Here is a 26,563-nt window from a genome sequence, read left to right on the forward strand (position 1 = left end):
TCACATTATCTAGATAGATAGATAGATAGATAGATAGATATATAGATAGATAGATACTTTATTGATCCCTAGGGGAAATTCAAGGTCTCAGCAGCATACAGACAACACAAACACATTCTTTAACAGCAGAAAGAGTAATTAAAGTATATAATATAAAAACACAACTAAGCAATAAGGACAGTAGAAGATAAAGAATATGCTAAATATACTAAAATACAAATTATACTAACACTTAATCTAAATCAATTCTAAAAACAGTATCCACATAGTGGTGATTAATCAATCAGAGGCGCTTGCAATGACTGAGGCAGGGACTGAGCCTGTGATTCTCTGTGCATAGTAAGGTAAGGTAAGGTAAGGTAAGGTGCTCTGTGTGAATGAGTGTCATGGTGATAGTGCAATGGTGATAGTGGTCATGGTGATAGTGCAAATGAGTAAGTCCAACAGTGCAACAATGCAGAAATAAAGTAAAGTAAAGTCTATATATCTATATATTTAACTATTTTAAGAAAAGGTATAAGTGTGGCCACAGTTCGGCTGTGGCATGGAGGGAGGGGTTATGCATATGTGCTAATGGGCTAATATAGCACGCAAACAGTGAGGCAGAAGACAGTGGTAAAAGTGGCTAGTGGACAGACAGTATCCAAACATGGAGGGGGTGAAGAGGCAGACAGACTATGCAGAGAAGTCTATCTCTCCTCTTCCCTTAAGTGAAGCATTGAACAGTTCAATGGCCCTGGGGACAAATGACTTTCTCAGTCTGTCTGTTGTGCAAGGCAGTGAGCGAAGTCTCCAGCTGATCAGGCTCTTCTGCTTAACAATAGTGCTGTGGAGTGGGTGACACTCATTGTCCAAGATGTTGATCAGTTTGTTCAGGGTCCTTTTGTCAGATAGTGAAGTGATGCACTCCAGTTCAGCTCCCACTACAGAGCCAGCTTTCCTTACCAGCCTGTCAATTCGCCCCGCATCCTTCTTCCTTGTGCTTCCTCCCCAACATACTACTGCATAGAAGAGGACGCTGGCAACAACAGACTGGTAGAACATCCTGAGGAGCTTGCTGCACACATTGAAGGACCGCAGCCTCCTCAGGAAGTACAGCCTGCTCTGCCCTTTCTTGTAGAGTGCATCAGTGTTGGCTGACCAGTCCAGTTTATTGTCCAGGTGGAGACCCAGATACTTGTAGGTGCTAACCACCTCCACATTGACCCCATCAATGTGGACTGGTAGCAGAGTGGGCTTAGACCTGTGGAAATCCACCACCATCACCTTGGTCTTTAAAGTGTTAAGTTGAAGATGATTGAGTTTGCACCATTGCACAAAGTCCTCCACCAGGCTCCTGTACTCCTCCTCCTGCCCGTTCCTGATACACCCCACAATTGCAGTATCATCAGAAAACCTTCTGCATGTGGCATGACTCGGTGTTGTATCAGAAGTCAGATGTGTACAGGGTGAACAGGACTGGTGTTCCTACATCTAGTTTATAATGTAGGTCTGTTTGTTTCTGGTTTATTTGTGTTCAGTGATATGTTGATGTGGATTAGAATCACTCAGTAATGCTCAAGCAGCATCCTTATCGGGGGGATTTGATTAATGGGTTGAATTTGAAAACGAGCAACAGAGGTATTTTCTACTGGCTTCCATTCTATCCCATTCAATAGAACAGATCTGATTATTTTTATATTTTTATATTATATTTTCCTCTGCTTTTATTGTTTATCTAATGTCATACCCTACACAGAATTAAATGGTAAGGTCAGTAGAGGACAATGCAAACCACATTTCCTCTAACCACATGAACCAGAAGCACTAACTATGCACTAATGCACACAAGCATATTCCACAGCCTCAAGATATAGGAGCCGTAGCATTTATGCACAGAGCCCAGAGCCTATGAGGTTTGTTTTTCAGCCCAGTGAGCAACAATGCAACCCAATCACACTGGGACTTCTCTGATAGATTACACTGATGATGTGAAACTTGTCTCTGTGTGAGTTTGTGTGTGTGTGTGTGCGTGCGTGCGTGCGTGCATGTGTGTGTGTGTGTGTGTGTGTGTGTGTGTGTGTGTGTGTGTGTGTGTGCGTGTGTGTGTGTGTGTGTGTGTGTGCGTGTGTGCGTGTGCGTGTGTGTGTGCGTGTATGTGCACGCATGTGGGAAAAAGGATGGTGACAGAGAGAGCCCCCCATGCAACAACACCCCCATACGAAGACATGTGCTAGTTACATAGCCAGTTACCGTATCCTGTAGACGTCATGCAAGATTGCCTGCTTTAAATGCCTGAGATTGCAGGCTCTCTCTCTCTCTCTCTCTCTCTCTCTCTCTCTCTCTCTCTCTCTCTCTCTCTCATCTTGTGCAGGACCACTGGCTGACTGCACAATGCAATGCAGATGACTCCTGGCACTGTGATAACCTGCATGAGAAAAGAGGTTTAGGGGGTTTCAGTGGGCCGGGTTCCTGGCAGGTTAGCGCGCTGTGAGGTGTAAACCCCATCGTATGGAGCCCCAGGAGAAGTGCTCATGACGGCTGGCTGCCAACCTCGCCTCTCAGCTCTGTTGCTATGGGATGCCCGGGGGTTGTAGAACTGAATGTAGTGGGGGGGGGGGGGGGGGGGGGGCTAGCAACACAGACAGATGAGGTTCCATTTGTGTGCTGTTATAACCTGGATAGCGAGTAAGGGGCTGCAGGGAGTGCAGAAAATGGGTTAGACTAGAGCAGGGGCTCTTAATGCAGCTCAGGCTTCAGCCCATCACCCCCCCCACCCCCCCCACACACACACCTCACACACACCTGCAACCCCCCCCCCCCCCCCTCCACACACACACACACACACACACACACCTTCAACCCCCCCCCCCCCCCACACACACACACACACACACACACACACACCTTTAACCCCCCCCCCCCCCTCCACACACACACACACACCTTCAACCCCCCCCCCCCCCCCCCAGCTCTGTGTGCTGAATGTCTTCTCACCTGATTGGAATCGGTGTAATTAAAGCGCTCTTGATTAGCCACATTAGAAGGGCCGAGCTAATCAAGGGCAGCGCTGATGAGTGCAGTCAGGTGAGGAGAGGGAAAGAGAGCCAGGGATGGAGAGAACACAGGCGCATGCAGGAGAGGAGAGGAAAGAGAGCCAGGGATGGAGAGAACACATATAGAGGCACATGCAGGAGAGGAACTGAGAACCACAGGCTATAAGACATGTGGGGAGGTTAACCTTAGTCGTGGCATTTTGCTATCTTACTTACCGTCACATACGTTTACATTCCCCAGCTTGCAATATTGAATGCAGAGAGAGTATTAGGCCAAAGCAGGTCACTAATCCATCCTGAATGGAAATCTACAGAACTGAGCAAAATTCAATACACTGTAGAGGGGAAGGGAGAGACGTACAAAAAGTATAAAAATGGTTGACACAGGAAAACTTATGATTGTCGTATTGTAAACAATATTCTTCACTGATGCTGTGGTTGAGGCACAGCGATAAACAGGAAAGTGGAATGGACTGCATACATAATGTATTTTCCAAGCACTTGGTTTTTTTTTTTCTTCGGCACCACCTTGCCAGAGCTCAGTGTATGCATCAAAGCAACATCAGGATCTTGCTAAACAAACATGATGAAACTTCAAGTAAGCAAGCAGAAGAGCTGCTTATAGCCATCTGTTTACCTTTATTTTTTTGTATTGTTTGTACAGTAAATAGAATACTAAATTGAATGCTAAAACAGTGCTCTGGCCTGCCCTGGGGGAAGACAGAATACACCACTACCTTACAATAATGAGATACTTCTAGTGTACGAGGCTAGACATTATGTGTTTAGAGTCTAGTAAAGCCAGAGTAAGGTGCAAAGAAAGATAGCTGTCTGCCACAAGAAGTCATTATCTCTGTCAGATCATAATGTGTATTCTTGCCCTGCATGATGAAGTACGAATGAAATTGAGTTTGCGAACTATTATTATACTCTTATTTTTTGTCTTTGATCTTAAAGTCAAAGTTATATCTGAACAAGGTTTTGGATAAAAATATTTTTTGATGTATCTGTGTTTGTACCCCAGCGTGGGAGTCAGTGAGTACATGAGAGTCAGAACTCAAAAGTAGCATTAACATAATCTTACAGTCTTAAAATGAATCAGTGCTTAACTCAGACACAACGAGGGAAATATACAGGTACAATCTGCTACTGTCATGTTTGTGGTAGTCAAAAAGGACCAGACACAACTTTCTGGTAGAAGAGAGATGAGAAACTGGGTTTGATCAAGCAAATTCATGTTGAAGGCAACATACTATAATGAAGACCGATGCAGCACAGAAGTCAGCCGCATGGGGACAGAATGAAGGGCATGATATGATACTGTATATTCAAGGCAGTCAGCAGACTTGCTAGAGATCTAAGTGAAGGCAAACCAAAAGCCTTTGACAAACCCAGTAAAGCAAGCTGCTATGAAAAAGCAGGGTGACAGAACAGAGGGCCTGTGAGCGCTAGAGGCAGATGGAGTAGTGTAAAGAGGAGCAGGGCCAGCGGACTGGGTTAACTCTCCAGTGATTGTTGAGGAACAGCCTTCAAAGCAAAGCAGATTCTATTAGAGCTGCCTGTGAGAGGCTGTGGATGTTCTTCGAAATAGCATACCATGGCAGTGAATTATGTGTATATATCAGTGAAAAAGGCCTACTCTTATCAAAATATTTCTCAACGGGTTCACTTATCTGGTATTTTTTCAAATGAGAATTGATGACTGGTATTTGAGTGAGTGTGAAGCTATTGCCAAGCCAGGAATCCTTCGGCCACCTTCATTGCTACCAGCAAGCACGCACACTTCAGGCCACATCAGAAGACCAAATTCACATTCAATGACAGACACATATGTCCGACTTCAGATATTTGAACTGCAGTAATTTGATGTCAGGTTGAATTGATGACTTTGGCCACTGGCCAAATATGAGGATTACATATACATATTTCGAAATCTGCTTACATTTTGTAGTCCAATATGATCCAAAGCAGCTTCCAGCGTTGCACAGATGCTCCATACATTTTTCATCAGTACATGTGCTCCCTGAGTGGTGAACTCATGGCGTTATTAGTGTTTGAACACTGCAACACAGCCTCAGCTAACAGAACCCCAAAACTGCTGGCAGTGGGACATGGTGATTTGGACAGGTATACTCATGTCTTTTTGGATCTATTTAACTACCATGGATGACCTGTATTAGTGTTGCAATTACATGGTATATACTGTATATACTTTAGATGTATTGCTACACAGACAGGAAGTTTACTGCAGTGCAGCTGCATCATCTGCGATGCTGATAGTCAAGCCACTGCGTGAACTAGGCTACCTGTCTAGGAGAAACTTATTTTCAGACTGATCATGTCATAAATGAAATACTAAATTCCTAGTTGGAGAGCATAAAAAAGTACAGAACATGTCAGATCAATTCAAGAGTTTTTGAGTACAAAATGTCTGAGAATAAAACTTGTGCTTGACACCTGGAACAGAACCAGATCTATGAAGGTGTGTCAGACAGTTCCAGCGATTCTTATTCTGGATTTTTAGAATCAGATCAAAGATATTATAAAGTGGGAGACAAATAACTGACAGGAACATGAATGGGAAATGGAAAAATCTATAACGCTAAACATGGTGGATTTGTGACTAAAAGTCCTGTTCTGCTTTACAAAGAGATAATCCTACCATTTCGCCACACCTGAACATTCTGTTTATTTCCACCTTTACCTTACAGCAGTGCCTGCATTGAACTGTTGGTGGTGCATGAAAAACAAGTTTTTTTTAAGCCAAAGAGCAGCTGGGGAAAATTCTTCACACTGTTTATGTCAGGTTTAAAGACACATTCATGTGATGTACCTTTCATGTCGATTTGACAATCCTCTGCAGAACTACGGATCTCTTACCTGATGCCTGCAGAGCAGTGAGACTTGCCTATAAGATGCTAATGTGCCTTTGCACTTTCCAGAGCAGGTCAGACTAAGGTAAATTCTGATATGAGTAGAATGCAGGTAAAGCTTTACTTATCAGTCTCGGGGCTAAGCCAAAGAACCCTGGAATGAGACCGCTGCAATTGATACAATCTCCAACCACGAGCAGAAATGAACGCTGCCTGCTCGACACACCACAGCCTGTGTTGATCTGTGCTGGTTATGTGCTTGTGCTCCAAAGACTGACCAAGGCAGAGAATTGTAATGCAAAAATCTGTAAAACAGTAAAAATGGTCACAAGCAAGTGAAACATAGACCGCTGTTAGTTATGCCGCTGAGGGTTGTTCGGAAGACTTAAGTGGCAACACATATAATGCAGCTAGATATGAAACAGCTATTTACTGTGGAGACTCGGCACAGGAGCTCAGAGCTAGTAACATGAAGCAGGCAGGAAGTGCTGGAGAGTAGCCTAATGAAAAGAGACTGTGAAGAGTTGGGTAAAAATTCTCTGAAACAATTGATGTGGCTGTTCCCCCCACCGGCCTGGCTCCACGAACAGACTTCCCACTTAATGCATTCGCAGCATCTCCAAGCCGTATTTACTGGCTCGGGCATCAAGCTCATTTAACACTGTCAATGAATCACACAGGAAAAGGACTGAGTCATGACCGGCCAGCGGAAGGGGAACCCGTGCCCAGTTAGCATGAGCACACTCCTGTCCAACCACAGCACCGCACAGCCCAGCACTGCCTCTACAGGCCAAGCCCCAGGGCCTAAATGTACTGTGAGGCATGATGGCCAGACAAAGAAAAATCAATGTTCTATGGAAAACTGAGAACTAGTGCGATATTCACCTTGCTACGTTTCATTAGGAGGAACACAAAGCAGGAGACTCATTCCAATTTGCTGCAGGCTGTATAGAGCCATCCTATGTTTAAAAAGAGGAAAAAGAAGACTTTTTTTAATAAGCTTTGGTTATGCATCTCACAAGCTAAAAATTCTGTTCCGTGTTGCTGTGCCTTCTCCAATCATATTACTGGAGGGCTTTTCGGCACTGTTATACCCCTCCCTACCCCCCTGGAAATAAAAAATGGAACGTTTATCCCTGCGGTTCCTTCGAAGCCGCCGCGGCAACCGTGCTCCAGAGGTGCGGGAACATAAATCAGCCACAGATCAGATCGGGGAACCAGCCCCCCACCCACACCACATACACACCCACACACACACACACACACACACACACACACACACACAACACACCTCCCTGGAGGAGAGACTCCCACACGTCCGCCCCCACACTCCCCTATTCCTGGAGAGTGTGGCTCCATAGGGAGAAGATTGATGATTGTCGCCTCTCGGTGTCACCCTCCCACGGGTACCCCCCTGGCCTAGTGATGTGTGTGTGTGTGTGTGTCCTAAATAAATAATGAAACAAAAGAACAGTCACACTAAATGACACAGGGAAGATTTAAGGGGAGGGAGATGAAAGAGGTACATACAGTGTACAGAGTACATTAAATTATAATCTGCTGGAAATCCTCCTTTATAAAAACCACTCACATGACACGGCACTCAGCCCTGCTTTACACACTACTGAAAGAAGAAGATATGTGCGACGTACAGAACTGTGGACATTTAGCCATTTAAATGGAGCACTGTCAATTGTAATTACAGTTACCAGCCTGCTAAGTCAATAGTTGTCCTCCCAGGTCACTTGATCCATAACCTCAGCAGGATCACTGCAGCTATCTACAATCTGAGGAGAAATTGAGGCGTATCGAGTAGAAATCCTGTATTTCACATATAGGACCTTAGACACTTTTTTTACCCCTGCATCTTCTGAAAATGATCAATGGTAAGCAAGAAGACAACACTTTGTGCTTTGACTGCCTATCTCCAGCAGCAGCCTGGCTAACCTTCTGTGTACGTTCCAAGGGGTGCCAGCCAAAGCCGCAGTCAATAGTCATACTATCAGTAGCCTATCTCGTCTGAAGAATACTAATCATCACTCTATAACAGCCTGTTACCTGCAGATATCCTGCCCCTGCTCTTTGCAGAGAAACACAAGGGAGGGTGCAAGATGCCATGACAGGGAGTGCAGATTAGAGCATGTAAGACTTTAGTTTATGTCAACTTCAGTTTAGAATGAGTCTCTGAGGGGTTAGATTGAGGATTTGACAGTGCTTGGGGTTGTCTTCTCTGTATCTCTGTAGCTCTGAGTGTGCAGAACACCACCAGGACAAGCTGTCATCTGAATGTTTGCCCACTGCAACCCGTCACAGTGGTTGGCTACGGCTAAACTTGACAGACATAACTGCCACATCAGAAAGATGAATGGGTTTGATGACAGACATATCCCATTCACCCTCCACCCCCCCCACACACACACACACACACACACACACACTCTTTCTGTCTCACTTCGCTCTCGGGATGAACTGGCTTCTGAGCGTGTCCGTTCCAGTCTGCTTCTCACGTGGATTAAATTGAAGACAACAGAGTGAATGGTGGCCATTATCCAGGGCCATATAGTACGCTAAGAGGCCCCTGTCAGGGATACAAGCGATAAACCTAATGCCAGCGTATTTGCTCTGCATGCGTATTGATTCGCAAAACTGCCATAAGAGCAATTTCATCGCAACTGTTTCACCGATACATGTCATATCGGTCGCAACAGTACACTGCTATTTTGATCACTATTTTGATTGCAACAGCCACACTGCTATTTTGAATATTATCATTTTGTTGCCCATACTTTAGCCTACTATGATCTGCTTTGAGTATTAAGCTAATTGGTGTGAATTCTTTAGGGGGAGAGAGTGTATCTGTGAAGAATGTCCCTGTGGTGTCTTATTCAGTGCAATTTACTTTGTGCTGAATCAGCCTTCTACATGGTTATGGATAACACTGGTGCACTGAAATAGATGCAAGATCTTATTCCCAAGATGCAAGAAAGGACCAAAGAAGGAGAGAAATATCTAGAACAAATGGACACAGGGGTAGAAATAGAAGGAGGAGTGGACTGAAAGGTAAACATCATTTAAAAATAAAAAAAATGTTGTTTATGTCTAAGCCAGCAGGTTATAGATCCAGTTCACTTTGTCAATAAATTGATTAGTGAAGTAACATCACTATTTTAAATTGAGAAACCAGCCTGTTTGGAAAATTGACATCTCCTGGTGTATCGGGCACCTTTGATTTATTTCCACTTTGTGAACCTCCTATAAGTTGGTCTTGACAACAAACAAACAGCTGTAAGTGTATAGGCCTACAGTCAGCCTTTTGCCACCTCAGAATTCCGAGCTCACAGAAGATTGACACAGTTCTTTTCAAAAATTCTGCATGCTGCAAGTTGCTTTCCCAACATTAAAAATGAATGACAAATGAAAGCTTCATGATATTGCATCTCCAATACATTGTCTCTCTCCTCACAGAGGCTTTCCAGTATTCTGACATGTGCTCTGGTTGTTTTTACTGGAAGGGTAAATCCATTTCAAATGATGAACAATTCAGACTTTCAACAAAACACATGCTATCTTGTTACACTGCTAGCAACGTTGCTGATTGTACTGCTAATGCTTTTCTCTGTGGCCATTCATGTAATTAATGTTTCAGATGTAATGTTATAGTGCTATACTACAAGTCAATTAGACTAATCACTGACACTGTGTGTGTGGCATAAAACAGCACGGATTATTAGTTCCATCCACGATATGTTAGTATGCTGCGTGTGTGTGTTCATTTCGTTAATATTTGGACGAGTGCATGGGTTTGCAATACCGACGCAAGTCATCCACAGGTATCGTTTGCGTCGTTGACTTCCTCCATGGAGCAATGAGGAGATGCGCAGCTGGGGCTAGCCCTTGTGTTAAAGTTGATGGAACCATACAGTTTGGTGGAGTGCTTGGAATACGCGAAGGCTTTTCTCCTGTACATCTCCCCCTTCCACATGGATATCATGAGAAGAGTGGAGAGCACGACACCGCCCAAGGTGAGGAGACAGAGCCCAGCAATCACGCACCTATCCAGGTGTGCCCCTACCCTAGCGCTCTCGTTCTCCAGCCTTTCCATTTCCCTGGCTGAGACGCTGTCAGGGTCCATGTTAACGTCACGGGGGACAGAATAAGATATGATAACCAGCGAGATTCCAGTCACAAGAAAAGTGACCGCACTAATAAATCCATAGTCAACTGATTTCCCAGCACTTTCCGACGTGAGGTCATTTTCGGACATTAGTGAGAACTCCTGAAAGCCATCGGGGCGGAGTTCGCATGACGAGCTGTGGCAAACAGCTCCGGGTGGAATTTTCCCGCTTGCGTCCGGAGTTGCCAGTCGCAAGTTGACATTTTCGTCCACGTACGTGAAAGAAGTTTCCAATTCCTCGTCGCAGCAGACCCTGACCTTTTCGGCTCCTTTGTGGCCGTGTTTGCCAGGGAGTCCTTTCAAGGGAACCGTCCTTGGTGCTGAATTACATTGTCCTTCGCAGTCAGATACTCTCACAGCCAAACCGCGCTCAATCTCCCTGGGAAGCGCCTCGACGGCTGGGCTTTTCGATTTGTGAACGTCCAGCGGATTTGATGCCCATTCAAGGACGAGTGTCGTATCGGAATTTCCTCCTGCTTTATCTATATAAAGTAACTCCAAAGAGGCCATTAGATTTCACCGTTTAGTTTCGAGTAATTGTTGTTTTTCTTCGCGCGATCATATCCACAGCACACCTAAAAAGAAACCAATGAAACGTAACATGTCATACACCATTAAATTGTCAATTTAAAGCACTGTCACACGTGACGTTGAGGGGAATGAACATCATGACTGCTTGGGCTGAAATGTTTAACCCACATTTCTGGTTTGCTTTACTGTTACGGCGTCTAAGGGTAACCTATTTAGACAGTAATCTGAATTGCCACTGCTGAAGTTAATTATTGTGCCGAAAGAAATCTTTTGCCCCTCTTTGAAAGGCGATTAAAGTGACTGATTAGCCCGCTGAATCAGTATCCAATTAGGAAAGCAATCCGCATAAACCCTCAGATTATCTTTAATTCGGTTTAAAACGCAATGTCTAAATCGTGGACAAAACTAGGCTGCAGCTCTATAATAATGCGTCTACCAAGCATCACACGCAGTCTGAAGTCAATATTTTGAGAAAACATTTAGCTAAAATAGCATATTCTTCAGCTCGACAACCTGGTTATTCGTTAGCAATAGTAAACTAAGTAACAAAACACTCACAGAGGACACAATTGTCATAAATAGTCAATGTAGCTTTTAGCTAGCAGACTTTTGATGTGCACGCGTCTCTCCGGCAGATTTCATTGTCACAGTTTAAGTCGGGTAGAATACTCCAGCCCGTGCGATACAAAACACGAACAGCAGACATCGCTCTACTTTAGTCAAAAATACTCAAATTCTAACAATAACCACAGTAGAAAGAAATTGTACAAGTACAATCTTGGACTTTTAACAAATACCTTTTGCAGACGTGCATGTTAGCATCCCGGGTTGGTTTCTGTCGCGTAATTGAAAGGAGAGCTTGCCGCTGTAGTCCCTCCCACGCACGGCTTGGGCTGCCTCGCTGTGGTGCTGTGCTGTGCCGCCGGTACTCTCCACCAGCTTTAGATCACATCAGCCGGTTGTGTAAATAGTCATGGGAGAGAGAACTTAAAATAGCTGATAGGACTCTGGGTAATGAAGTCCACAATGTCTCTGACAGACTCGCGGTGTTTGAGGAACAGCTGTGTGTGTGTGTGTGTGTGTGTGTGTGTGTGTGTGTGTTATTCATTTTTATTTACTTTCACATTCACAGCTAATTTTGTGAAGTGCGATTTAGAAAAACACGCCCAGCGTGCGCCATCTGTCCTCGTAGTGACCCTGATAGCACTACAGATTATGGGTAGGTCCATCAACTGCCCACATAATCCATTTTTAATCTCGAGATCTTGCGTTCACTCCATTCTTTCTTGGAAATTACAGGCTCTGCTCCCATATCCTGCTATCAGCTGCTGTCATTTTGATTTAAACGGCTTCTAAAAAATCCACCGACCACCACACAAATCGCCTGTTGGTGCTGAGGAGGCCTCTGAAGCCTTGGTAAAACAGGGGGCCCAGAGTGGACAGCTTTGGCCGGAGTCCCAAAAAATTCCTATTTAACAGATGAGCCTGCAGGAGAGTGGAGTCTGGCGGAGATTAATATCAGGGGGTTGGGTCCCGCCGTGCGCTCGTGCTTGGGTGTGGGGGAGAAAACGCCCTGTCATGAATGATTCCCTGCACATCATGACACTGCACTATGTGGCTGGAGAGAGAGAGAAGAGCCAGCACGAGGGACTGGACCCCATCTACGTATCAGCATATGAATGTGATATAGGATGGGGGGGGGGGGGGGGGGGGGTTGTCTGGGATTTTTAACTCAGTCTGTCATCCCCTGGCACAGTCCTGTGCTCTTCTCCAAGGACACACTCACTGTAGCCACTGCAGAGTGGTTGGGGGAAGATCTAACATTCACACTGTGCTCCCAATTCTAGCTGTGTGTGTGTGTGTGTGTGAGACAGAGAGAAATAGAGAGAGAGAGAGAGAGAGAGAGAGAGAGAGAGAGAGACAGAGAGAGAGCGTGTGTGTGTGTGGAGGACGTCTCCTTAAATCAGAAATGTAAAGACTCCATAGAGACTGACACTCCTCAGTGTGACATTGGGCTGGACAAAACTGATGATAATAAATCATATGGCATGTCAGGAGTTTACCATGGGACTGAGTGGCTACGTGATTCATTGTTTATTCTGTTAGATGTGTGGAGGAAGAGAATGTGGGATGAGTAATGCAAGGCTACGTGTGGTGGAGCTGGAGGTCCCAGTGTGTATTCCTGTTCTCTGTTCTAAGCTCAAGTGTATTTGCTTCTCAGAGTTAAAATCTCATTTGTCAAGCTGTTTGATGTACCGGTAGGTCTGTTTTTGCAGTGTGTGTGTGTGGAGATACATGTTCATGTATGCATGGGTGATGATGGACATACCTGTGCTGCTGCGTGTATGATGCGTGTGCATGGGTGTCCAACGGCACGTGCCTGTGTGTGTGTGTTTGTGCGTTGTGTAAGGTATGTGTATGTGCATTAAGATGCTTGCATGCACATGGACCCACATGCCCCTTCACAGACATACACACAATAGACACAATCCCACTGGTGCAAGAAGATCAATACACAAGCATACTCTTTGTGCATGTAGATGTGTGTGTGTGTGGTGTTTGTATGTGTGCATGTGCATGTGTGTGTATGTATGTGTGTGGTGTTTGTGTGTGTGCGTGTGGGGGTGTGTGTGTGTGTGTGCATGTGCGTGTGCGTGTATGTATGTGTGTGGTGTTTGTGTGTGTGGTGTTTGTGTGGGTGCGTGTAAGTGTGTGTGTGGAGTGTGTGCGTGTGTGTATGTGTGTGGTGTTTTTGTGTGTGATGTTTGTGTGTGTGTGTGTGAGTGTGTGTGCATGTGTGTGTGTGTGTGTGTGTGTGTGTGTGTGTGTGTGTGTGCCCATGAGGCGAGCAAGTGATGGGTGGATGACGTGTGTAAAGATGCCTTATGAGGGCCCTGGCAGTCAGCAGCAGTGATCAGCTCAGCCACTCTCGCAGCTCTGCCTGCTCTGGATTATTCATAAGCTGGCGCTTGAATAAGGCATGCCTGGGCCAGGAGGTGTATTTGGGAAACAGGCAAACCTCCCCCACCACCACCACCACTACTTCTTATCTAGCGGGCACCGGGAATCAGGTTTGGGAAATTAAATAGAGAAAATAGAGCGATATATCTATGTCAGAGCAATGAGCAGAATATTAAAGAGGGACAATGAAGATGGAAGAGAAATGAGAGTGTGAAAGATGGAGAGAGAGCTTGGGTGACAACAGATAGGTTCATTAAATATTTAAGCCCTCTCCTTCAAGGCTGATTGAAACGGTCTGTCCTAATCACACCATCCCTCTTTGCTCTGGAAGACTGAGAGTCCTTCTAAATCTCGTCAGTGCTGTTGGATGTCTAAATCAATTTTTTTCTCTTTTTTTTTTTAAAGCAAAAGCCACCATTTATATATGGTACTTTTTCACTGAAAGTTACACTGGTATGTTCCTTGTGAATGACATGTAAAGAGAGACAGGCTTTTAAAAAAAATGAATTCAGTTTCTTTTCTTTTCCATTAAATTTTTTTTTCATATTCACTTTTGATTCCATTTTTTATCACCATCGCTAATACCTTCATGTGAGACATATTTTATATGTAATAAATTCAACCTACAAATTTAATTAAAGTCATACTGTGACCAATTAATTATTCTCTTCACTCATATGAGTTCCTCACTCACTCTTTATTCATAATTCATCAATCACCCGTTGACTCCATAAAATGTTGATGTCTATGAATTAAAATAAGTTTGAGAATGATCAGCATACCCCATCTGGCTGCCTGGCAGTTACACATGAGCATATAAGCACGTTGTGCATGCCTTCTGGATTCATTTGTATGCTCTTATGCATGACCATGCATTATTGGTAATTGCTTGTCGAAAGATTACTCAAGTGAACTTAGTGTTTCATGCAGCAAGCTGGATTAACTCTGAATAGGGTGGGGGGAATATGCAGGGGAAAAAGTAAGATGAACATAATTCAATTTCATGCATGTGACGTATTTATTTATTTCATGGCACATTGCATGACCGTGCATATGGAATGTAAATGTAAATATCAATGTATATATGGTTTTTACATTTAATCTTTTATTTATTTATTTATTTATTTCACATTTTATTTATTTATTTAACTTTTTATTTATTTATTTAATCTTTTATTTATTTATTTAATCTTTTATTTATTTATTTCAACTTTTAATTATTTATTTCATATTTCATTTATTGATTTCATATTTCATTTATTTATTTAATTTTGTCACAAAAAACATTCCATATTTCCAGAGTTTAAAAGCAGATTTGTCTGTTTATCTGAAGCATGTTGTTTTCCTCGGTGTCTGGAGGACGGGCTTTATGTTTTAGGCTGGTCAGACACAACACTCCACAGAAAGCCAGATGGTTACCTGTGACCCATTGTCGGTCCTGTTCATGAAACCATATGCTGAACTGCATGTTGTGTGCTGGCACAGGACACAGAAGTAGGCTCATTTCACTGATAATGCCTGCAGTTTGTGTGTGTGTGTGTGTGTGTGTGTAGTAAGTGTGCGTGTGTGTAAGTGTATATGTGTGTGTGTGTGTGTGTGTGTTTGTGTGTGTGTGTGCGTGTGTGTGTGTGTGGTGTGTTTATTAGCCTGCTTAAATTAAAAATTAAAGTAATACAAATTAATTGTTGTTTAGGAACTTTAAGTGAATCACCGAGGAGACGTAATACTTTTGTACCAAAAACATACAGGGTCAGATGTTGCATTGGGCTTTAGTCATTAGGATAATGAAAGGGCCTTGACTCCAGGCCAGACATTTAATTTAGTATTTTGAAATGTGGACTGCCAAGCCCTGAGTAGTTTGCTGGCAGTCAAACCTCGATAGCAAAAAGCACAAAAGAAGAGCTTTGTGTTTTGAATTTTGAAAAGTTCTTTCCAAATTTCAATTACAAAAATGAACAATTCATGCTAAAAGGAGGGCATGGATGAATAATTCATTAAATTAACATAACAAACCATGAGATCACTGTCATGCTTTTATGAATACTTTCCTTGTTGACTTATTCATATATTCATAATTTCTTGGCTTGATGAAATTTCCATACTGGAATATTCAACCACATATCAGCACCCGTTGAATGATGATCCATCACCAAGAGTAAACTCTGACCCGACCATTGAGATTGCACTTCAGAAACCTGCCTCAGCAGGAAAGGCAATCCAGATTTGCTTGCTTTCAAAAAGAGAGGGAGAAAGAGAGAGCAGGGGAGCGGACTTGGAATTAGGTTTGTGATGGAAAATGTTCAGCGATTTTTCACAGGGACAGAATGGGATTTATATTCAAAGGTTGAGTTAGTTCCCATGATGAAGTTCAGGACATAACATTTTAATTAAGCAAACAAAAAGTCAGAAAACATGTGCACAAACACACACACACACACACACACACACACACACACACACACACACACACACACACACACACACACAAACAAAAAACAAACAAAAGTCAAACAAAGAGTCTCTTCAGAGCAGTGAGACGCAGGTTGTAGAGAACTTTGTTATGACCTTCATTACAAATTGCTTATAGATTTATGGCATTATTACAATACATGAAGGAATTACTGCAGTACCAAGGTGCTTGTTCCTTGTGGTTTCTTTCCATATTCTAATGTGAAGACAGTTGATTTATGATCCATCATCAAAAGTTTTCACTGAACTGTTCAAAGTATGAAAGACAGATGAGTGCACTAAGCCCTTAATGGTTGCTCCGAACTCTCTCTTTTTATAACACAGCCACTATAAGTCACAAAGTTTTGACAATGTCATCATATACTATAGTTCTGCATGGTATTTCACAGCTATAAGTGTGTCTTTGTAAGATGCTAAAAGACCATTCTTGTGGAGTACTGTATTATTGCAAGTCATTGGTTCAACCCAGAAAGATTTGACACTGATCAAGATTGTGCCATTATGTCTGTCACGTTCAAAGCATTGAGCATGACACAAAGCACGTTATTTAGAGTTTCGTAATGGGTGAGCTAGCTAATGTCACATTGTCGTATTTGGACTGTTGTTTGTTGGTGTTTTTTGTGGTCTGTTGGCATAGACCTGCACCACACCACCTGTGCTATCCGCTTACGAGGGGCCCTGGCTTGCCAGGGAATGCAGCTGACGCCACAGCCACTGTGGAGCATCCTCTCCTTCGTTATCGTGCATCTGATGCTCACACCCAGATGCCGAAGACGAGCGTGTGATGTGCGCTTTGCAGAGCCGGACAGTAACGGACTATATTTACTTGAGTACAGTACTTGAGTACAATTTTGAGGGATCTGTACTTTACTCGAGTATCATTTTTGGGGAGTACTCATGACTTTACTCATGTACAGTACATTTGAGAGGCAAATATTGTAGTCTTTACTCTGCTACATTTCTGTCCAGAACCGTGAGTACCCGTTACTTCTTCTAAAAAAAAATGGAAAAAAAAATCTCGGAAACCCTCAATTTGTTGTTTCCCTTCTCAAACGTGACTGGATTGTGCAGGCACCCCTGATTGGGACAGCCTATCAGCAATCACCTTCAGCTTTCCGCCAAAGTCAACTCCATGGTCAGATTTAGATAAGAGACGAAACCATGGACGAAACAATGGATGAAGACGCAACAGGTCCATCCCGGGAATGTGCCAACATGTGGCCCCACCTCGCCAGACTATTTCAATTTTCTGAACAAGTTAATGATAGTTTTCGCTTAAAGTGTTTCAATTACAAGATAGTATTTTGAATTTGAAATACGTATTTTAAATACATGTATTAGAAATACTGCCCATCCTGGGCAACATGGTAAAAAGATGAAAATTACTTGATTTTACTGTCAATTCCTTTTACGTTCTCCAAGGTATTAACATTAACATTTTTCATAACTCCATATAGGACGTTTCTGTACATAAATGTAAGCACTGTAATGCAATATTTAGTAAATGTAGGCTACTCTTGTACTCTTGTACTCTTGATACTTGAAAACAAGTACTTCAGTACTTTTACTTAAGTAGACATCTGACTGTTGTACTTTTACTTGTACTTGAGTAAAATTTAGCAAAGGGTATCTGTACATTTACTCAAGTAATGAAGCTGTGTACCCTGTCCGCCTCTGGCACTGTGTACCCTACCTGGGTAAAAAGAGGTGGTTGGGTTGTCAGTGGGCAGAGGTGAGAAGACAAGGATGCAACTCGATTTTGACTTGCGTGGGCAACACACAGTGGAAAAGGACTGGCTGTGTAGAATCTCAAGGATCTCCAATGAGACAGAGGGGGAGACTGATAAGTTGATATATGTCTCCTGTGATGCTAGAGAATGAATTACAGTGTTATGAAATGCTGTAACGTTAGTGGCATGAAGGTGCGGAACAAATTGAGACACAGTTTTATGGTAAAGATTTAGCATGTAGGGATTAATATTAGGAATAACTGACACTATAAAATCTATAGGAGTCATTTTTAAGAGATTATCCCAAATAACTATTACAGATAACATCCACTCTATTCAGTTCAAGCCATGACATATATGGTTAGTTTATAAGGATATGTACTAATGAAAATAATCTAATCTAGTGCACCTCACATACATCAACACATCAGATCTAAGAAAATGAAATAATTTGAGGCATGTTAAGGTGGACAACCATATGATTGTGTCGCTTTGCTGCAGTAATATGCTTTGTTTGTTCACTTGGGAACACAGATCCCAAGTTGATATATTCCCTTGAATTTCCCCTGGGGATCAATAAAGTATCTATCTATCTATCTATCTATCTATCTACAGATGGAAACTTATATCTAGCAACATAGATTGCCCACTGGGTGGCAGTAACGTTCCATACTCAGGATACAGGCACATACAGAGTTAAAGAAAGTTGTCTTTAAAAAGTCATTCTTGAGCCATTTTCAGTAGCAATCACTGTTATCACAACAATTACAGTAATTACATGATACAATTACAGTTATGTATTATTATTACTACTGACACCGCTGAAATATATCTTGGACATGTTCCCAGTTAATCCTTTTTGCGTGCTCGTGAATCTGCTCATAAACCATTTAAGGGAATTGAAGATGTACTGTAATAACTGCTACACTGTAATCTATTTTGATTCCAATTAAAATGTATGTCTTTTGTAATGAAAAATGTCAGAATGTTTTCCACTTATCAATTGCATTTCCAAATGTTAATTTAATCAAGTTGAATCAGCAGGTTGGTTCGGACCGTGTGTGGATGTGGATTATTTTCCTGGGTAATTTCTGTTCACGTTCAACTAATTTCATTATCAGATTTAGGAGCGGAGCACCACAGGCCACACACACCACAGGGAGTAGTGTGTGGGTGTGTGTGTGTGTGTGTGTGGGTGTGTGTGTGTGTGAGTGTGTGTGTGTGTGTGTGTGTACTGGGTGCTAAAGAAACAAGGGCTATCAAGGGAGAATTATTACACATCAGTGGAGAGGCAATGAGCCCAGAAAGTAATGAAGTGCTGAGATGATGGAGAAGCAAGTCACCTCCTTTTGAAAGACAAACTGTTATATATCAATACAGCGGGTGGTCATCTGTAGTAAGAAAGAGGAATGAGAGGTGGAGGAAGAAGAAGAAGAAGACGAAGAAGAAGAAGAAGAAGAACAACAACAACAACAACAACAGATAGCAGTGCACATACATGCTTTTGCATTCTTTTTGTTACAGAATTTGGAAGTAAAAGTATTTTGACATGTTATGTGCCACAAGGGCAGTGAATTACGGGACAATAAAGCAGTGATTTAGAGCAAACTGTGTCAACATGTGTGGTGGTATAGCCTAATTGCATGTTCATTACAGAAATGTACAGAAGTATCAGTGCCATCTTTGATCATCCTTTCAATGTTTTTTGGAAAAGACAGTGTTATCTGTATGGTACGGTCTTCATCTAATTTTCGGTCTTCATGGGATTCAAGGGGAATATCTATGTATTACCCCTTCTTCACATATTTTCCACATATAGCGGAACGCAAGCCTATATCATGTTGGGAAATGGCCATGTATGAAGCCTGTGGAGAGATCAAATTCACTACCACCAGCATATTGGATTCTGAGTCTACGTGGTCACAGTATGTGTTCTTGCCTAAGCTATTAGTACCACACAGCGGGCCTACTTTTGTCACACTCCTCATCACACATATTTTCACACTTAAAAAAAAACAAAAGAAAAAGGCTTGCAGACTTAAAGGTGAAAAAAGAAGCAGACCCAATTACCGCACTGCGTTCTTCTGCACCCTGTCTGTTTCTTGCTTGCTGTGAGAATCATTTAATCCCCTGTGGACCCAGACTCCCGCAGTTCAGACAGCTCTTTAACTTTATCTGATCTATCTGCATAGTCTCTCCTCGTTTGGGAACTTCAACTTCAGGAGGAACTAACTTAACACGCAACAGTTCGTGCTCCACTCTGCGGTAATAACCTCATTAAGCACAGTGGCTAGTCTCTCAGGCTTTCCAGGAGCTTTTGATGAGAGCATAATGTAAACAGCAGAGGAGCTGCATGAGCTGAGAAACACCCAGCTTTTAAGCCTCCTCAGCGTTAGCTTCCCCATCTACTGTAGCCTAAGCCAAACGCAAATATGCTGTCAAATACAAGCTAACATTCTAAAAGTGTGCAAAAAATAAATTGATGTTATTGATTGTCCCTGGTAAAAACGTAATGTGTAAAGTTAATCCATAAATAGGCTACAGAAGGTGCTCCAAATAGGCCTATTACATATACTTGAGTTATCAAAACTTAATTTATTCATCTATTCATTCATTCATTCATTCATTCATTCATTCATTCAACTCAGCCGCGGCAGTAGGGTAGGCGTGTTCGCTCCCTGAGACGCACTCTGCTTCTCGGTGGTGCTGAATCCCTGCACTCACATTACCTTGACAGAGGCGAGTCTCTCTCACTCGGCTCTTTACACAGAGGAGTGGGCTCTACAGGCGAAATTTGGATCAGTACATAGTGGAATTCAGAGTTGTTGGGAGGAAGACCTACAGTTTACATTAGGCTACTTTTTTTTTTTTTTTTACTTTTTGTCATGAATACAATTTTAAACAAAACACCACTCCGCTTGCCTCCATTCACGCACGTTAGGCAATCGAGAGGAGTCAAAGACTTAAAACTACTTCCTTAGGTGCCAGTTACTGCAAAGTCGAACACGAAGAAGAAAAGTAATATTTGATCCATGCACGTTGTTATGTTTTTTTTCTCTTTATGGAATGAGGATCTAAATACTTTCTCCTGAACAAGCATTGAAGTATGGAGAATGTTACTCTTTTTCAAGACAACCAGACACATGGAAATTGGACCGACTACACCACTGAGTACAAAGTGGTTAGTATAGTTTTGGTAGCCCTAATATGTGGCGTTGGTATAGTGGGCAATGTTATGGTTATCCTGGTCGTCCTTACCACCAAACACATGCGGACACCCACTAACTGTTACCTGGTTAGCCTGGCTGTCGCCGACCTTATGGTCCTGACGGCGGCAGGGTTACCGAACATCACAGAGAGTTTATACGGGGAGTGGGTTTATGGATATGTTGGATGTCTCTGTATAACTTATCTTCAGTATTTGGGGATCAACGCTTCCTCTTGCTCTATCACGGCGTTTACTATTGAGCGGTACATTGCCATCTGTCATCCGATTAAAGCGCAGTTCATTTGCACACTGTCCAGAGCGAAAAAGATCATAGTGGCCGTGTGGACTTTTACCTCGCTCTATTGTGTCATGTGGTTCTACCTGTCAGATTTGACACAATTAGTGTTTGATAACATTACTCTTGTCACCTGTGGATACAAAGTACCGAGGAGCTTCTATTTGCCGATATACTTCACGGATTTCGCTGTGTTCTACGTTGTGCCCCTCCTTTTGGCCATGATACTTTATGGGCTCATCGCAAGAATTCTTTTCCTCAACCCACTACCAGCTGATCCCATAGAAAAGAGTAAAAAGTGGAAAAAGGAGTCATGTTCAGGATCTAAAGCACTTGGCTCTAATAACTCATCTTGTAGTAGGACTACAGCGACCTCACGCAGACAGGTAAGGTTATTTTGCTTTATTGCATTTCAAAGAGTGGTAAAGTGTGATTAAGGATATACCATAACTTTTAGTCCTGAAATAAAGCAGACACTTTTACTGTTGTGTCGGGGTCTGTTTTCACCAGGGCAACTAATTATATCTCTCCTGTCCTGTTTCCATTTCTCCATTTCCATTTCGGTTTCTCCTACTAAGTCACACAAGCATTTGAAACTAAAAGAGGGTGTCATTGCCAATCAAAGTCTATTTGTGTTGTTTATATGTTTGAGTTGTGCACTTGCTGTAGCCATCAGAGTGTAAATGCATGCACCATGTATGTGACACCCAGAGGCTATTGGCTGTCTAACAAGATTGCCATCAACCCCCTTCTCCTGTGGTCACTGAGATGTGTTTTAGAGCACTAGGGGAACATCCTTAGGTGAGAGGGGATTCGATTGCAGAGGCTGATTTCATACATCTACATTTAAATCGACATCTTTCAGAAATGGATATAGTTTGTCCATTTCAAACTGTCACAGATACAACCTGATAGGGTTAGAAAAAGGTCAAGCTATTATCAGGACCAATAAGCAGATGAGAAATGAGTAAAATTGACCTCTGTTTAACATGGGCCTCTCACAAATTGAGTGCTCACTTATAGCATAAATATGCATAGTTGATGTTGCATATAGATGGTCTAATTAAAATCTTTCCAAATAAATATTTTTCCATTAATTGGTTTTTGGTTGATGCCATGGCCTTACATAACTTCCCTCATCATGGAGGTGTTTTGTGTCATTGCTGTTATCAACAGTAGCAATTAATTGCTTTTATGGGAAATAAATGACTCTTCTTTGTTGACTGGAATGCTGAGGATTTCATTCTTTATGTGCTAACACTCCATCCATTAACCATACCTCTTGTAATTATGGCAACATGGTCCAGTTGCTTATTAAACATGGGAAAAACACTCAGGAAGCACACATGCTGTTAAAACATGTACCTGTCACGTGTAAAGTCACGTTGAGTAATGTAAAATGAAAGTCTATGGTGATTAGTCAGATGTGTCCATCTGTGGTAAAATGGATGTGGTAAATAATATACATAGAAGATAAATAAAACTGACTAACCAGTACTAAACAGCTTATTAATTTTGCTTGTTGTGCCTTATAGCTTAATGAAACAACATCAATATGGATTCTTTGGATAAAATGAGAATATGTTTTGGTGTAGGTGACAAAGATGTTGGCTGTGGTGGTGATTCTCTTCGCCCTGCTGTGGATGCCCTACCGGACGCTGGTGGTGGTCAATTCTTTTCTGACGCATGCCTACCTGGACACCTGGTTCCTGCTCTTCTGCCGCCTCTGCATCTACCTGAACAGCGCCATCAACCCGGTCATCTACAACGCCATGTCGCAGAAGTTCCGCGCCGCCTTCCGCAAGCTTTGCCACTGCGGCCCGCAGCGCTCCGAGAAACCGCCCACATACAGTGTGGCTCTCACCTACAGTGTCATCAAGGACACCTCCAATGGAGAAAGCCCCGACCACTTCACCACCGAGATGGACGAGCTGGCCACCCACACCGATCGGTTCCTCCCAGGCAGAAAGAGGCTGTCATTTCAGGACCCACCCATACTTACTGGTCAAGTCACCCATAGCACTGCCTGACAACATACAGTTTTGTGTTTTTCTTAACTTTCAGTTGTTTAGATGGCCCAGAGAGATGGGTTCATGTCCACTTCACCCTTAAAAGACAAGACTTTGCTCTTTGTAAAGAAATGTTTGTTTGTACAGTGGTGTTGTGGATGTTGACAAACAGTGTTGAAAGCCTCCTGGGGATCAACTAAGATCACCAATCTTTTGTGTAGCCATGATGTCATGGGCTGTTACAGCTAAACAGCCCATTGCTCTTAGATCAGAGGTCTCCATTGTGAGGGGTCCTAAACAACTTAAGGTAGACAACAGTGTGCAAAACAAAAGCAGGAGCAATATATAATGCTTGGCTGCTTGGATAGCTGCCTGGCAACTGTTTGGTTAAAGGGAGATTTAGCTGACGGAAAATAAGCCAAGACCATCCAATTTTCCTGTCAGTAGAATTGATGGCTTGTGGCCTGCAACACATCCCCACCAGAGAACTGTATCCACAGTCCACCGATATCCATCAGTGCTAAAGTTGGCCACTTGCGGGACCCGTTATAGCGCCTTGTTCCCCTGCAACCACACTGGTTGGCTGACCACTCCCTTAACGCTAGGTACTCCATTTCCCTGCGTAAGTGGTTTTCTTCACGGGCAGTGGGCCAACTCAATGGCCCAGCGCAATCAATCTATTTCCATATTTTCTCATCGAGGAGTGCATTCATTGCATCGATTTTCCATGACGGAGGTGTTTCATGGCGGCAGCGATTTTGCTAATAAGGTTAGGTATCAGGCAAAAGCATGAGTTGAAGGATTGCACCCCCCCACCCTACCCCCCGTGAAATCACATGGTTGGGTGTGTCATTATCATTCCAAATTGAAGTGTCATTATCATTCTAAATTGAAGCAAAGTCCATGCAAATGATTTTATTGTTTTATTGTATTTTTCCATGAATTGTTTGTTCTGTAATACAGATCCTTTTTGCATCATAACACAGCCGTGTTTTTTTTTTTTCAAACATTCTGGTGCAGTATCATGTTTTATCTTCATTTATTTGAAAAATGTGTTTGAATAGACAAACAACATCTATTTAGAGTGTTTTTATGTGTAAGTAATGAAAATAACCTTTTACAACCCTGGCTGTAAGGGTGCTTCAGGAAGGGTCCTTATTACTAAAACTGGCAGCAGAAATCACTCCATTACAAAGTTCAGACATCGGTCACATCTCTAAGGGTTTGTATAAGGGAATACGCCAAATAACCTTTTAGTTATGGATTGCAACCCGTCTTTTTAAAAGGTTAAGCAGTTAGTGACTTAGCAGTAGGCCTAACTCCACATTAATATCTGAAGACAGTGTGCTATGTAAACCAACATTTTATGCCATAATCGCTGTTGTTATGGTTCTAGTCTGCTTGTATAAATTACACCACCTTTGTACTGTTTGTGATCCTTGGTCTCAGTAGCAGTTTAATGTAGCCTGAATCTTCATACAGATTTTTCTTTCTTAACTTTGCACTTTCTTCTGTATTATTATTGTTACCAAGAGTGGTGAAGAGTTGTCATATGTTGTCATATGAAGAGTATCTATCTAAAATGTACGGTGGATTGGTTTGTTTTCATATTGCAGCATGCATAGCGTTTGCCACATAACATTCTGGTGTGATTAAAGAAGTCCATGGGTAGCAGTAATACAGCACACCTGATATTCCAGAAGCACCGCAGTGTTTTGTCATCATCGGATTTGTTTTCATGAATTGTTTTTGTATTTTGTACAGTTGTTTGTCAGTGATGAATAAAGTCTTGATGTGAAGTAGCAAACCCTCACAGTACACTGGCAAACACATTTCCCATGTATTTCTTTCTACACCATTCATGCATTGCCTTTACTTGATGTTCTATTCAATCATATTTGTTATTGCCTTAATAAAATATATGTTGAACATCACCATTGATTAATCATAAGTAAATACTGGGCTTCATTTATTGTTTTCAAATTAACTGATAGCCTGTGCTCCACAACCGGAATGACTGAATATCAACTGTAGTGGCGCGCATGAACAAGCCATGACACATAAGGTTAACAAAATTAAAAAAAATAAATATTGCTTTATTATGTCAGAATGCATTTAGAATAGCTCAGAATAATAATACAATAATACAGAATAGTTTTACAGATTCAGTTTAATTGTCTGTTCAAGCTACCTATCCCACTTTTTAAAAAGCATTCGCAAAGGTGTATAGCACTACAAATCCTATGTGCTGTGCATCTACCTGCATGCTAAACTAGAGATTTGATTAGTGGTCGGTCTGAATAATGATGGTCCAGCCGTCATCAGTCCTTCAGCAGCACCTCTGAATCAGCTATTTCCAGCTGCACTCCAAAGCTGATTTGACTCTGCGGACCTCCCTGCAGCTTTAAACATTGATCCCCAGGGACCCTAAAACAGCTCTCTGCCTAATTGCCTGTCTGTCAGCCCCGTTAGCCTATCCAAAATGTTGCCTCCAATGATGGACTGTTTGGAAAGCCAATAGCTCGCTGCTTAAAATAAACTCCATTAGGCCCATGCATCCCATTTGTGAGATTTGTGAGTGGGCAAATGCAGGCCATCTCTTCAGCATTCAGCAATAGAGGCAGAATTTTAGGTTAGCTAGGCTATATTTAGCATGGACTTATGTTGGACAGTTGGTAATTCATAACACAGACAGATGTCATGGCATCAAAGTGCTATTACAAGAGAGATGGCTTGGTGTTGGCATGCTAATGTAACTGGTTTTAAAAAAAAATAAAATAAAAAAAACATAGCAAGGGAACAATTGACAAGGGAAATTGAGGACTCTGGGGCTAATGGGAGAGAGCTAAAGAGATCTTAATAAGCATAGTGCCTTATTTCCCTGTGGTGTGGAGGTATATTGAACTAGATGTTTTTTTTTTAAACTAGCTCACCCACTTTCATATATCTCCTATACTGAGCTTAGGGGTATGGAGAGTGGTGGGATGATAACACTGTTATGGAGGGTAAGGCTGAGTTATTATCCAGACCATCCATCTACTGTTTATTATAGAGATGAATATAAAGGCAGATCAATACCAGTGAGCTTGTCCAGACCAGCTGAAATTATGAACCACTTTTTCAATTCATTGAAAGAGCTGCAGTTTCCTGGTCTCAAAATGACTCTTGCCAGAGAGGACTGCATATTCATCAGTTGGTAAACATACTGTGATACTATACTAATAATCGTATCCATGTGTCGTGCCTATATGGGGACATTCCTCAATAGATAAACCTAA

The 26,563-nt window shown here is 42.3% G+C and overlaps 2 protein-coding genes across 2 annotated transcripts; one reads left to right on the plus strand and one right to left on the minus strand.

The window, feature by feature from the left end:
• Positions 1-9,133: 9,133 nt before the first annotated feature.
• On the minus strand, positions 9,134-11,496 carry LOC121720862 (transmembrane protein 74). The gene is made up of 2 exons (XM_042107333.1): positions 11,411-11,496; positions 9,134-10,657 (listed from the first exon to the last, which is right to left on the minus strand). Exon 2 carries the CDS (start codon positions 10,590-10,592, stop codon positions 9,729-9,731), a length of 864 nt encoding a protein of 287 aa, XP_041963267.1. The 5' UTR covers positions 10,593-10,657; positions 11,411-11,496; the 3' UTR covers positions 9,134-9,728.
• A 9,021-nt stretch (positions 11,497-20,517) lies between these two features.
• Positions 20,518-25,199, plus strand: trhra (thyrotropin-releasing hormone receptor a). The gene is made up of 2 exons (XM_042108497.1): positions 20,518-21,662; positions 22,872-25,199. The coding sequence occupies exons 1-2, from the start codon at positions 20,880-20,882 to the stop codon at positions 23,304-23,306; spliced, it is 1,218 nt and encodes a 405-aa protein (XP_041964431.1). The 5' UTR covers positions 20,518-20,879; the 3' UTR covers positions 23,307-25,199.
• Positions 25,200-26,563: the final 1,364 nt, after the last annotated feature.

The sequence above is a fragment of the Alosa sapidissima genome, chromosome 10, assembly GCF_018492685.1.
Source record: "Alosa sapidissima isolate fAloSap1 chromosome 10, fAloSap1.pri, whole genome shotgun sequence".
Classification (NCBI taxonomy): domain Eukaryota; kingdom Metazoa; phylum Chordata; class Actinopteri; order Clupeiformes; family Clupeidae; genus Alosa; species Alosa sapidissima.

Excerpts from the sequence above, each read along its gene's own strand:
- LOC121720862 (XM_042107333.1), bottom strand. The coding sequence starts at position 10,592 with ATGGCCTCTTTGGAGTTACTTTATATAGATAAAGCAGGAGGAAATTCC.
- trhra (XM_042108497.1), top strand. The coding sequence starts at position 20,880 with ATGGAGAATGTTACTCTTTTTCAAGACAACCAGACACATGGAAATTGG. Across the intron at positions 21,663-22,871 it reads CAGCGACCTCACGCAGACAG|GTGACAAAGATGTTGGCTGT; the intron begins GTAAGGTTATTT and ends GTTTTGGTGTAG.